Raw genomic sequence first — 13849 nt, 5'->3', positions numbered from 1 at the left:
CCTCCGGAGGACATAGGCCACACAACTGCACTCATCACAACATGAGTAAAACAGTAAAAATTTAGTAGAAATTTAGAATGGCAAAACTACATTTTCTTTGAACATTTGCCCTTCTTTCCTCCCTTCCTTCTTCCTGTCTTCCTTCTCTCCCTCCTTTCTTTCTTCTTTCTTTCTATTACACTTTCTTCTTATTACCAGAGAAATGCATGTTCACTATGGAAAAATTTCAAAGTACAGAAAAGCAAAAAGAGCTACATAAAAATTCTTTGAAATCCTGCCACTCAGATATCATTATTTAAAAATCTGTTATTAATATTAATAATAACTAATATTTATCGAGCTATTTCTAGATGCAAGGCACTATTCTAAGACCTCCCATACATTATTTTTTTTAATCCTCTTGATCCTATGAGATGGGTGCTCTTTTTAACTCAACAGATGAGGAAACTGAGACACAGTTTAAGTAGGTGGCAGAACTGCAACTTGTATCCAGGCAGGCGATAACTAACTCAAGCAATAAGTAGTGTTAAATTTTTTATGTACATATTTATGTACATATGATCTTTAAAAAAGACCATAAACTAACATGGACTCCTTTTCTGTTTCTTTGTGCAAATATATTTTGAAAAAATCTCAAGTAACATATAATCTTACTTTATATTGTTCAAGTAGTATATTTGTGCTAGAGAAAGTAAAAAATACAGATGAATTTAAAGAGGAAAACACAAATCGTTTGTAATCCTCCCACCCACAAGACCACTGTTTACATTTTGGAGTCTATCCTCCATTCCTGGAATGAATTTAGGGTAAGGAACATAGCCACAGCTCCTAAACAGGGCAACATCACCCAGGAAGTCTTTAATAAGCTGGGAAACCACGTGAACATTTGGCATTTGGGTGCCCACTAGAGGGTATGAATTATATTTGAAACCTTGAAGGATGCTTCTGTCTGATGCAGGAGAGTGTGTTCCAGATTGCAATGTTAAATGTTGCAGAGAGTCTTTATAAACAGCTGGATTGCAGTGGAAAGAGAACTGTGCCAGGGGTCAACAAAGCTGGACTTTCCTCCTGAGATGCAGAGTCTGGGGAAGTCACTTCCTGCATGAGCCTCAGTTTCCTCATCTGTATAATGAGCTGCTGTACAATTCTAGAAATGAATGGATGTCCGCGGAGTTTCATTTCTGGGTTATCTGCTGCGTTTTGGATGATTCCTGACACAGCTCCCACCCAGCTCTGGCAGGAAACACAAGAGGGGCGGTATTATGAAAGAAGCTGGGGTCAGGGAACACCAAAGGCTTAAGGATGCCCCAAAGAGGGTGTGAGCGCTATTTTCCTGGAGGGCTGGGCCAGCCAAGCCGATTAGGGGCCCTGAGCAGCTGTGGGCTGAGGGAGGCCCCTGGGAGGAAGGGGATTCAAATGGCTCTTTCCCACCCTCTCCCCCACCAGCCTGCTCTGTGTAGAAATTCCAAACTCCCAATCAAACCCCCTTCTCTTTTCTCCTTTCATTCACCTGCCCATCTTCCTCTCCTCTTCTCTCCTTTTCTATCCAAACTCATAATTAATCGCTCAAGGCAAAAGTAATGAATGTTAATTGGCCATCTGTAGGAAGACTAATTAAAATCTACCACGCTGGGGTTTCAAACATACCTATAGCAACGGAGTGAATCGGGAATGAGGCGAGGAGGGACTGAGGTAACAGCTGAAAGACTGCAAAACACCATTGGGCTTAGGTGTGAGGGAACGACGCCAGAGAGGGGCTGCGATCCTGGAGAGAGGAAGAGGGAGGGAGAGAGGGAGCGAGAGATTGAGAGAGAGGGAGAGAGTGTCTTCCTTGATTTACTCTTACCACTGCAGGACCTATTCTTTTGTTTAACAAACACATTTACACATTTCCTTCTCACTGGACATGGCTTAAGGGTGGCTGGAATTTGTCAACATCCAATTGTTGTCCCTCAGTCACAAGCTTGAACATACCCATTTATCCAGGAACACCTGAACGATGTCAAAATCACACCCAGACAGACACACACACGTGTGTGCACGCACACACACACACACACATACACCGACATACACATACGCTGGTTAAATCTCATGCACAGCTTTGTATAGGTTCATCCTTGCAAGGCAGTACCCTGTTGCAAGCATACACATGCACGCCCAGTTATAAACTGAGAGCAACCCCAAGGACACAACATGCGGTTATACAGAATCACCCAGAGTCACATGTATGCACACTATTTCATGCATTTAGAGTTTAAGCACACAAACCCACTGTTATTCAAATGTAAATGCAGATGTGCACTCACAGTAGTTTACAACTGCACTCACATTCACACAATAGTCTTACAGGTATGTACATATGGTTGTACACCCAAATCCACATTCATATGCATACACTGTCATCTGGAAGTTTAATATCGAAATGCTTATAGGTACACATACAATAATACAAGCTCCCCTCCATGCATAACCAAAGTTAAAGCAATTGTATGACTAATAATACTAAGGTGGCAAACAGTTACACACACCCACACACATCACTGGGTCCAGAGCAGGCCCATGTGTGGTTCATATACATTCATATATGTACACACAGAGACCCCGGCCCCAGGAGAAAACACACCTCAGTGATGGCCTTTTACCTTCCTGAAAGGATAAGGATGGAGCCACAGAGCTAAGGGCCTAGGTTTCATCTCCTCCCTCAGAGCATCCTGCTTCGAGCAACATAAGTACCCGCAGCCTGCCTAGAATGTTCCGTCCAACTTCTAGGCAGAATGGATAGTGGATCTGAGGGGAGCACGAGAGAAGGCCTGGGGGTCAAGATGGGCAGGAGTGAGGCTGCCGGCCTGTGGGATGGGCGGCAGGGCCTCTGTACTCTCTATATCTTGAAAGAGTCAGTTCTGCGGGTCTGGGTCTGGGGAGGTCTAACCTAGGTGGGCATGGTACTGTGGGGAGAGCCTGACATAGGGGCTGGGTCCCTTTGGCCAGGGTTTCTGTTTCCTCTTAGAGTGTAAAGTAAGAGGACCTTCTGGATAGTTTCTGGAACCTCTTTCTCATTACTGTAAAATCTCATTATGATAAGCTTAGATTAAAGCAGGAGGGAATGAAAACACATAAAAACTTCATAACGTGTGGGGGATGGGGGAGGGCTGAAAACTTGGAAAGGGTCACCAGAGAGAAAGGGCACAGGGCCTACTCAAGGATCCTTACAAGAAAGAGTTAAGCATTCCTGTGTCCCCAGGCTTTGTGCCAACCCTCTCTGCTCTTGGATGCTCAGAGTCCGAAGTTCTCAGATGTTTGCAGCCAAGAGTCGGTGCCCAACGCACATCCTCATTTTCAGTAGGAAAAGCAGTTGGGAGAAGAGCAGGCCAGAGGAGGGCAGTGTTCCCTGTGCCACCAGATGGACCTATGTGCTAGGTGCACCCTAAGAAGTCAGGAGTGGACACAGACAGAATTCCTAGCTGTAATAGACAGGATGTCAAGGTGTTCCAGGAGTACCAACATGCATGAGACCAGGTGCTCGTCACCACCCCTTTGGGATTCAGGTGGCATGGCTATTTTATATTCCCACCTGACAAGTGAAGAAACCAGCTGTTCTAACTGCCCAGGGCCACATGGCTGTAAGTGGACAAGCCGGGCCACAGAAGCCAAGTCCAGCGAGCTGGCTAGCTCCTAGAACTGGGTGGCCCCTGGGCCTCTTCCTGTGCAGGGCTGGAAGGAGTGGGGTCTGCTTCCCAGGATATGGACTTTCTGGAAAGCCTCCAGGACCCTCGGGGATCTCCCTCTGCCAGGTGAAGGCCCTCAGAATTCTCTGGGAGGAACAGGCATGCACAGACACACTCTCACACTCACATACACAACCCTACGACAGCTTCTACATTTGGAGCTGACAGATGTGCAAGGTAACAGCTCAGAGCTGCCTGTGCAGCTGAGGCCCGGGCGTCGAGAGCGGGATTATTTCCAGAGAGGCTCAGGGAAGCTGCGTGAGCACATACCCGGGTGTGGCGTGTGAGTGTGTATGTGAGAGAAAGAGAGTGTATGAGTGTATGAGAGTGTGTGTGGCTTCTCCTGCATTCTCCCTCCATCAAAATCTGTCTTATTATATTTTCTAATCTTTCTGTCTCTATTTTCCTGCCTGTGTCTCTCCATCTTCCTCTGTGTCCTGCTCATCCTATGTCAGTCTTTCACTCTCAAGTGTCTTTCTGTGTCTCGGCCTAGAGTGCTCAGGAGACTCGCCTTCTCTCAACTCCCTTACTTTGCCCCTGGTCTCTGTCCTTTCCCACCCAGGCAGGCCACAGGATGGACTCTTAGAGAAAGCCCATTTTGTTCCAGATAATGATGGAGCTGTCCCTGCCCTGTGCAGAGGGCTCCTGTCCAAGGGGACAGGAGACAGGGGAATCCGGGCTGTCTTGTGGCTGAGAGCAGACCCCAACCTTGGTCACTGTCTTCAGGCCTGGCCTTCCCCTCCTAATGGGATGCTCACCATTTATGTGTATATAAGCATTTTAAACGCCCATAGTGCAGGCCTCTTTTGCCTCTCAAAGTTTCCTGTTTCCCTCTCCATATTCCCAAACCTTACCACAGACAGAACTTAGTTGTGGTCCTGTGCTGACCCCAAATCTGGCCTTACAGTGGCCCTGACCCTGGCCATATATTCATCCTTAATTATGACCTTGGACAAACCCCAACCCCTAATACTGACTCTGTCCTCTGAACTTTCCCTTCTCTGAGGGGCTGCCTCCTTTGATTACTACCAATACCACTTTGATTTGAAAGGTTTACAGCTCACTTTTGAAATTAATTACTTATTTTCACAGCTCACATTTTAATGCTCCAATAAAAAGTGGAGACACACCTAAATCCACTGAATCGTCATCTGGGTGAAAGAGGAGCAAAGAGACAGAGAGTTTTTTGGAAAACTCCTGAGATGATTCTTACGAAGGTCAGCCATACCCACCTTCACAATACCCACATGTGGGCTTTCCTTTAGGGATTCCAAGGGGGCCTTGAATCCCCACATAGGAATGCCCGATCTGGGTGGGGACCCATACAGCTGGGGCTGGTGTGCAGAGGCCCAACTCCCAGGCACCAGTCATCACACCCAAGCCCTTCAAAGGCTTCACTATACACAGGGAAGTGGGTCGCGACAGCATTCACTTGCTCACTTGCTTGCTCACTCTCACATTTTCTCATTCGTTCATTCATTCTTGAACCACGCAACAATGCCTCAGTGGGTAAAGTCTGCGGGATATACACAGCCTCTTAAGCCTGAGGTCTTTGATCACTTGGGTCAAGCCGGGGCTTAGAGTACAAAGCCCAGGCAGGAAAGACCTCTGTAGCAGCAGACCAGACAGACTCCTGCAGCCCACAAGAAGCTACCAGGTCTGAGGAGTGAAAGCTAGGCCCCTCTGTTCCCATTCCCTGGGGGTGGGGGGTTAGGGGGATGGGCCTGTGGACTAAGAGACCACCAGACAGCTTCCAGGTCAGTCAGCTAAGGAATCTCTCTGAGTCTCTGGGGCCTGCTGGGGAAGAGGTTAGGCCTGAGAGGTAGAGCCCCTGAAGGTAAAAAGGAACTTCCTTCTCCCTCCCTTCCTCTTTTCCCACAACCCCTCCCTGAAAGTAGAATTCCAGGGCTCTCTCTTTTCACACTAAAAGCAGGTAGGGCTGAGGGGGAGTGCACGAGGATGGGTGAAATGGGAGACAAAAGGCAAGGTAGGGGAGCCTTGCTGGGAAGTTATAATTCTGGGGTGGGAGTGGGGAGGTGGCTCTACTTTGTAAGTCTGAGAGAACATCCAGGCTTGGCCCTGCCTCCCAGCACCGCAGGCAGAAGACCTCAGGGTTGGGGTGGAGGCCAAGGAAGGCTCACTCTATCCTCTCCTCAGCTACCCTTTAAAGCTTCCCCAGTTGGCCCCAGGCTCCAAGTGCTTCCTCAGCTAACTTCCCTGCAAGCTGGCTAGTGGCCTGCTCCATTCCTCTTCTCCCAGATCACTGAGAGATGCTGTGGGGACTGCAGAGGCATTACCCTGTGGGTTCCCTGCTCTGGCAACTGGAAGTGCTCTTCACTCACCTCCCTGTCACCACACGGGACCCCTGTGGTGAGAGAGCACAGCTCAGCGCTCTTGGGCATGTTACACGGGGATGTACCCATGGGCTGCATGGCTGGGAATTGCTACACACACGTGTTCTCATAGGAGGCCATGTTCTGTGGGGAGAGGCTGTGGTTCTGTGTGAAGGAGGCCAGAAGGCAGTTTCCCAGACTCTGCGGCCCCAGGTGAGACATGCGCAGATGCTAGGATGGAGCAAGTCCCGAAGGAGTGGCTCTGGGTGGGGAGGGAGGAGCAGCTGGGCACCTCCGGGCTTCTCAAATAGTGGACTCAGGCACCAGCTTGTGTTGTATTCCTGGGACAAAAAACAGGAATTAGGGGCTAGGGTGGGGGTGGGGCAGCTCCTCCTCGACCTAGTTCCAGCTGGTCATGCTCATGAACAGAGGTGCTGGACTCCCTGGGGTGGGCCTGGAGTATTCCCCTCACTACCCTGCTCCTCACAGGCCAGCTGCTGGCCCCCAGCTCAGGGGTATTAAACACAAAACCAAAAACTTGCCCAGCCCATTCATGCCAAAACAAAGAGAAATCTTATTTGTCTTTTGGCTAATCCGAGGCCCCGCTCGACCTGGCAGCTGGGCTCTGGCATGTGCAGGCATGTATTGTGTGTGCTTTCATGTGCTCCTGTGCGTGGTGGCCAAGGCGAGGCCATGCACTTTAGGAACACAGATGGTTGCCCCTCTGGTGGGTGGCTGCTCTTGGCCCTGAGGCTGGCAAGAAAGTCTTGGTGCCCCAGAAGTGGCGGACCTGGGGAGTCCAGGCCAAGGAGTGAGGGCTAGGAAATCCCTGTGGCCAGACCTGTGGGTCACTGAGGAGGCCTCAGGGCCTGACAGGGAGAGTGATCCTGGCCTTTTCTGCCTCCCCAGCTCCCTGGGGCCTCAGAGAGCCCAGGATCCTAGAGGATAGGGAGAAAGAGAGACAGGTCTAGGGTCATTCCCAAGGCTCTTAAATCCCTGGACTCAGAGAGAACAAGTGTCAGGCGTGAGGGTCTCGCCACCTTGTGGGGACATGTGGCACTCCTCACAAGGTTCTGGACACCCGGCCTGTGGGGAGAGGGCTTGGGAAGGTGGTTGTACTTCAAAAGTCTGAGAGAACATCCAGGCTTGGCCCTGCTGCCCAGCACCGCAGGCCGAAGACTTCAGGATTGGGGTTGGGGAGCAAGGAGGGCTCACTCTCTTCTCAGCCACCTTGCGGGAGCGTCCACTAGCGGGTCTGGCTGGCGCTGACTGCCCTCACAGTCCCAGGGGAGGGAGCAAGGGGCCAGGTGGGGAAATCCACCAACGCCCACCAGACAGAAGGGGCCGCCCAGGCTGGCCCAGCCCCACCTGCAGAGGCAAACTCGACATCCTCAGATGCAGCCTGACCATGTTTGAAACCACTTGGAGAAAGGTTTGCAGGAAGGAATCTTAGAGCACATCTGTTTTAAGGAAACTAAAGCCCAGAGAGGGAGGGGGCCCTGTAGGAAACCCCACAGCATCTCCATCACAGAGGGAAGTTAGACCGAGGGTTCTTGACTCCAAGGCTCATGCATTTTCCTGAGGGTCCAGTGAGTCTAGGACAAGCCGTCCAGACTGAACGCCCACCAAACCAAGGCTTAGAACAGGGGCAGCACAGTGGGAGTTCTTCCCTCAAGTCAGCAACGGGAGGGCATCTGGGCCATGAGGAAATGAGGCTGCAAGGGGGACTCCAGGAGAATCTGGATCTGGATCTTAAAAGGCAACGAATAATATTAGCACCTGTGGGGGCAAATACTACAATGCTAGCGAGCGCTACATTAGGTCATTTAATACCAGACCCTTTGAGGGAGGCACCACACGTTAATCCACATTTTTCAGATAAAGACACTGAGGCACAGGGAAGCAAGTTGCCCTGGGTTACATTTGGTAAGTGGCAGAGCAGCAACCTGTGTATAGCGATCGTGACTCTAGTGAGCGTGAGCGTGAGTTGCTCACTCACTCGTAGGGAACCCAGCAGGGCACTGCCAGCTCCAGCCCAGGGCCTGGCTCCAGCCAGAAGAGCTGGAGGGAGTTCTCCAGGAGGCACGGCCTCTGTGCGCCCTCTGCTGTGCACAAGGAGTAAAGAGAGTTCTCTCTCCCATGATCAGTTGCAGGGCAGTCCTGAAGATGGCTGGCAGGGCCTATGCTCTCTCTACCCAAATATAAGCTTGCAAGGGGCTGACCGTAGACCGCCACTGCAGAGCTCCCAGCCCACCCACATCTACCCACCCACAGGGTGGGTTTGGTTACGTCTCTGGTTTCTCAGGGTTTCCCTCTCTTGGAATCTTGCCCACCTTCCCCTAAGGCATGTTGGTCCTAGGCCCACCCCACTGAAAACTGGGACCATGGGCCAGATGGACATTACCAGGAGGGCCCCCAACAGGCCTCCAGAGGAGCTGGGACCCATTTAGAGCATGTAGACAAGGGGCAGAAATGGAAATCCGAGAGCCAGGGAAAGGACCCCTCCCTGAGGGCCAGAGTGACTCAAGTCAGGCCCTAAAGGCTGGATGCTCTTTGAACAAGTCAAGGGTGAGCAAAGGGTAGTAAAGACTGGTCAGTACAGGCAAAGGCATGAAGAAAGAACAGGTGCCTGGGGATGCCCATTTCGGCCAACTTTGAACGTGGGCAGGACTTGGTGAAAAAGGCACACAGCCCCAAGACAACTCCCCGGGAAACAAGGCCAGCACTCTGAGTTTGGGTTAATGGCCTCGGGAACAACCCTGGGCCCAGTAAACAAGGGAGTAGGTCATGGACTATGTATCAGAGACATTATTGTACTCCAGGCATTAATAAAGGACAATTCGCCTTTTATTTGTATCTGCCTTTGACACGTACAAAAACTCTCAAGGGTCCCTTTCCCCGATCTGGAGGATAAAGGGTAGATTCTGGAGGGAGAAGGCATTAGAACGAGGTCATGAAATTCAACAGAAGGTCCTGAGTCTCCGAGTAAGGGGTATCCCTGTGGGCCAGAACCTGCACTGTCTTCCCTCCCTGCCAGGCTATCTGTGAATCCGCTGGGCCCTCCAATTTGACACGGCTTACCCACCTCTCTCCATGGACTGGCCATGGGCAAGAGACCCAACCCCCTCTCAACGTTTCAGCTTCTTGTCCTGCTTTTCCCATCCCTAAAATTCCAGTTCTGGAGAAAACACCAACATCATAACTTCTCTCTCTCAAGCCTCCTAACTCAGGGTGCTCAAACAGACCCCTGAGAACTGGGCACCCCAGTGACCTGAAGCAGGCACAGCTTACAGGGTCTGAGGAAGGATAGTAGGCATCACTGCTTTATCTATGTAAAGCACAGTTGGCGGTGCCACTGTGGCAGAATGTGGGAGTAGGGCTCCTGGGTGTGCCTGAAAGAGGAGGAAGAGAGCCTCAGGAAGCCGAGGCTTATTCATCATAGAAGTCAACATGGACTCCAGACTTGAACACGTCCTTTTGTAGCAAGCTTAGCAGTTTCTGGGCTGATATCTTACAATCCACCAGTTTCCCCTTTGTCTTCATTTCCTGCAGACTTTTTCGCATGTCTGGGTCCACGGAGGTCTCCCGGGCCAACTGCTGCATGTCTGTGTCCAGGGGCCCTAGAGGATGAAGAGCAGATGATGAGGGGGCACAGCTGAGGCAGGGGCCCTGCTGTGTGTGAAGCGGGGTGGAGTCATGTCTGGCTAGAGGCAACACCTCATCTTGGCTGACATGTGAGGTCAGGGTCACCAAAGGCTCCACTCTGTCACTATTGAGCTCCAGACTCACTCGAATTCCAATGCCCACTGAACACGGTCCCTCTACACAACTGCATTTACAACCAAGAATATCATCTTCTGTCCAACCAGCGCCTCCTTGAGGAGATGTGAGAGAACTCTTACAGGCACTCTGTGTTTAATATAGGAATCACAGCACCCCAGTTAATGGGCCTCAGGGGCAGAAAATAAGGAATCTCAGGGTTGGAGAGAGAACTGGCCTCCTGATCTTTGAGTTTTTCAAGTAGCTGTGCACCCTGGTAAGCGGGTACTGCTACCTTTCCAAACAGCACATTCTCCCTTTGGACACCTGTTAGAACATTCTCCCAGAGACTGAAATGAAAACCTGACTGGCCTCAGCCTTCATCCAGGCCTTGGTGGCCACAAAAAAAGGTCAACTTCCTTATAATTCTCAGGCAGTCAGTCTCCTAAGATCTAACCCAGTCACAAGGCATTTTGGAGTCTGCTCCACTCCAGGCTATGGTTTTTATTGCTCACTGTTGATTGAATCCTAGGTTGAGCTCAGAGTGGGTGCTGAGTTGAATGCTGGCTGGAAGAATAACTGTGTATGTGTCAGGGAGCGGGGACTTGGTACTGGAGAGCATGAGGAAGTAGAAATGGCATTGATTACGAGCCGGAGGCAAATTTTGATCCTGGCTCTGCAACAGCTGGGTTTTGGTCAGGTCATTCTATCTCTTTGACCCCAGGGTGCCAAGGGGAATAGACTACTGGATCTCTATCTAAGTTGCTCAGACATTACACAACAGCTATGTTACAACCTTCTAATTCCAGCAACCTCGAGCCTAGGATAGACGCCTCACTTAAGAAAGGCATAGTGGCATCTCAGGTGATGAGAAACTAGACAAAGTGTCACAAGACCCCCTACACTTTAACTTCTGTGAGCACAGGAGCCCTATCTTATTTACCCCAGCACCTCCCTCCACAACCTTCCAGCACAATTCAGGATTCAACGACGTCTGTCTGTTCTTCATTCGACTAATATTTTCTCAGATTGACTCAGTGGGACACTTCATGAAACACAGTCCCTGCCTTCGAGGCTTTCCTATCAAGAGAGAGAACTATACATATGAAGATAATACAGTGTGTTAACTCCTATCTAACAATTAGACAGTACTTCACAGTTAGGGATTATTTTCACATATATTACCTCGTTCAGTCCTCCAAACTGCCCCGAGTAACAGTTGGGCTCTTCTTTATTTTACATAAGGAAATGGAGTACAGGGTTGGAATTTAAACCCTAATTGCCTCTCAAACTCTGGCCCCACCCTCCAGTCCAGGCAGCTCCCCACTCTCTCTCTATGGCTCCCTGACCCTGCCAGCTCTAACTTCCTTGGAGCCTGTATTTCCCTTAAGGAGTGACAGATCATGATTCAGGGACAATATACTCTGTGGGCCCTTTTTTAGAAGGGACAGACTAGACACCTTGACCAGCCCCCAGAGGGGAACCAGCTTGTTCTGGGGGACGGGGACGGCAGTAATGCTCCACCTACCTGGAGCATAGCTCAGTACCCTCACACTCGGTTCCTCTGTGGCCAGGACTTGGAACATCATGTTACGGGCAGCCTTCCCTGCACAATACAGTGTCCAGCCCTTGAAGGGCTGCAGAGCACAGAGGGATGAGATGTTAACCACCGTCCTGCTGAGGCCAGGACTGTCCGGGAAGGCCTTCAGGATACTGGAAGTCAGGCAGAGCATAGAGGTCAAGTTCAGAGCCCAGTAGCTGTTCATTTCATCTGGGTCAGCCAGGTCCACGAAGCCTTTGGACACAAGAGTGCCTGAAATACCAGACATTAAGAATCACCTAGTAAAAGTAGGGCTTTCTTTTCCCCCAGCTCTCTCCAAATTCCTCCAGAAACCCCCTTCCCATCCAGACTTGAGGAGGAGTCTCACAGGGGCTTCTGAAGATGCCTCTTTTCCCAGTTCTGCGCGCGCACAGACACACAGAGACCATGGGCACCCACGCACCTCACGTTGCAGACTGAGAAGGCCCCGCTTTGGGACTGTGGGATAACTCGGGGCCATTTGGAGAACTGGAGAAATTTACTTGTGCTGGGAGATCCCATGCCCTGACTCACGCCTCCGCAAGAGGGCGCTGAGTAAGGCGAACTGGAAACTTCCCGGGAGTTTCGGAAAACCAGGCCTTTAAAAGGGGAGAAAGTGGCGGGGGGCCGGGGAAGGGGACAGCATGAGGAAGGATGAAATGAGCCGATTCGACAGCACTGGGTCTTTCTCCACACCTTGCTGAAACAACTAGGTGTTTCGGGCGTCATTTCTGACTCCTTAGTTGTCACCTTGAAAATTCCAAGCGGTGGGGGCAATGAGAGGGAGAAAGGAAAGGATGCTAACTGGGCATTCCAAGCGCTCACAAGGGGAGTCCGCCCCGTCCCTCCCCCTCAGGCGGGCGTCTTACCCGCATTGTTGATCAGCAGCACCCGCTGCAGCCCATCGGGCCTGGGGAGCTCGCGCAGGGCGCCGAGAAGCCGCTGCAAGCCGGCCTCGGAGCCCAGGTCGGCGGGCACCCGCACCACACGTAGGCCGGGCTGCCCGGCGCCCAGCTCGGCCTCCAGCTGCTGCAGCGACTCATCGTTGCGGGCGTTTAGGACCAGCATGGAGCCGGGCGACAGCAGCGGGGCCAGGAGCAGGGCCAGCGCCCGGCCGAAGCCGCGGGAGGCCCCTGTAAGCACGCACACAACGCGCCCCAGGCCACCCTCCTGGCCACAGCCAACCTCCATTTTTCGTACTTTCTCACGCAGGAACCTCAGAAACTGCGGGGAGCTGGGCGGCCGCGGGGGGCGGGGCCGCGGAGGGCGTAGGCGGGCGCCCCGCCCGGCGAGGGTGGGAACCCAGGGCTTCCGGCGGACGTGACCTTGGCCGCTGGTTGCTGAAGTGGAGCTACCTGCCGCGTAGGAGTCGGCGCGAAAGGACTAAACCAAAAGGGCGTGGAGGCGCGGCTCCCCGCTGGAAATGCCAGCCCAGTTCTGAGCTGGGCACTGCCACACGTTCAGTCCACAGCTGGGACGCGTTCTCCTCCCACGTCCAGATTCAACTTTCTGGCACAAGTGACCTCCTGCTAGTCAGGCTATTTTGCTCCGTGCTGGGCGTTCACGAACGAGGCCAGCGTCAGCCCTGAATGAAGCCCATGCCAGTTTCGGGCTTGGGATCCCTGCTGGGCTTGGGAGCTCACTTCCCTGTGCGTTACAGGCGCCACCTGCGGGAGAACCGTAGCCGCTTCTCTAAGTGATGTAAAAACTCTTCTCTCTTACCAGACTCTGAGCAGCGTGGTGCTGGCGCCGGTTCCCCTGCCTCCAAGATTTCTGGCTACGCCATACCCTAAAGTTCTGTGTACCCCGGGATTCTGCACCCACGCGTGCTACACTCTTCCTAGTAGGCCATTCCATCTACTCCCAGCTTCGGGTTTACGGAGGCGATAGCCTAAGTCCTGTCCAGACCTGTGCTTCAGAAAACCCATATTTCCGTCTTTTTTCAAAAAGCGAGGGAAGATGGGGAAACTGGCTACAAATCTCCTTGAAGAGGGGCGGGGGGACTCTTCAGAGTTTAGCAAGGGCGGTAAGTAACCTCAGATAACTCAGCCCAAGTTCTCACAGGGCTCTTTCCTCCCCTAGAGATAAACTTCGAAGTTTCTGGAAAAACAAGCAAACTTCCTTGTGCTGTGGATTATCATTACCAACACCAAAACAATTGGGGGTAGGGAGGGGGCTTTTCGCTGTGGACATTGGTGCCTTTACCACAAACTTTTTTCAGTTTGGACTGCACATCTCCGTGGAACATAATCCAAGAATAAAACTGCAAAGAAATCTTAAACTTCATTTAGTAGATTTATTATCGTTAATATGTATAGTATTATTTTGAAGCTATTTTATGTAATAGGACAAAGAAAACGAGTAATTATGCTAATGATGTTAGAGAAAAGAGACCAAGTATGAATTCAAGGCAGTTAAGGAAAAGGTCTGTAAGATTAAATTAGAATTGG

At 51.3% G+C, this 13849-nt stretch overlaps 1 protein-coding gene across 2 annotated transcripts; it reads right to left on the bottom strand.

Moving 5' to 3' along the window:
* Positions 1 to 8890: 8890 nt before the first annotated feature.
* Positions 8891 to 12672, bottom strand: SPR (sepiapterin reductase). 2 transcript variants are annotated; one of them, XM_039852448.1, is made up of 3 exons: positions 12269 to 12661; positions 11349 to 11633; positions 8891 to 9681 (listed from the first exon to the last, which is right to left on the bottom strand). In XM_039852448.1, exons 1-3 carry the CDS (start codon positions 12588 to 12590, stop codon positions 9491 to 9493), a joined length of 798 nt encoding a protein of 265 aa, XP_039708382.1. In that variant the 5' UTR covers positions 12591 to 12661; the 3' UTR covers positions 8891 to 9490. The 2 variants fall into 2 exon arrangements, with proteins under 2 accessions (XP_039708382.1, XP_039708383.1); XM_039852449.1 differs by lacking the exon at positions 8891 to 9681 and adding an exon at positions 9688 to 10900 and having other exon boundaries at positions 12269 to 12672.
* Positions 12673 to 13849: the final 1177 nt, after the last annotated feature.

Source organism: Pteropus medius, unplaced genomic scaffold (assembly GCF_902729225.1).
Source record: "Pteropus medius unplaced genomic scaffold, Ma_sr-lr_union100, whole genome shotgun sequence".
In the NCBI taxonomy this organism is placed as follows: domain Eukaryota; kingdom Metazoa; phylum Chordata; class Mammalia; order Chiroptera; family Pteropodidae; genus Pteropus; species Pteropus medius.
This window is presented reverse-complemented; position numbering and strand designations above follow the sequence as displayed.

Coding starts and splice junctions, on each gene's coding strand:
- SPR (XM_039852448.1), bottom strand. CDS start 12,590: ATGGAGGTTGGCTGTGGCCAGGAGGGTGGCCTGGGGCGCGTTGTGTGC. Junction 11,634..12,268: donor GCTGCTGATCAACAATGCGG/GTAAGACGCCCG, acceptor CTGGTATTTCAG/GCACTCTTGTGTCCAAAGGC. Junction 9,682..11,348: donor GGTACTGAGCTATGCTCCAG/GTAGGTGGAGCA, acceptor TTCATCCTCTAG/GGCCCCTGGACACAGACATG.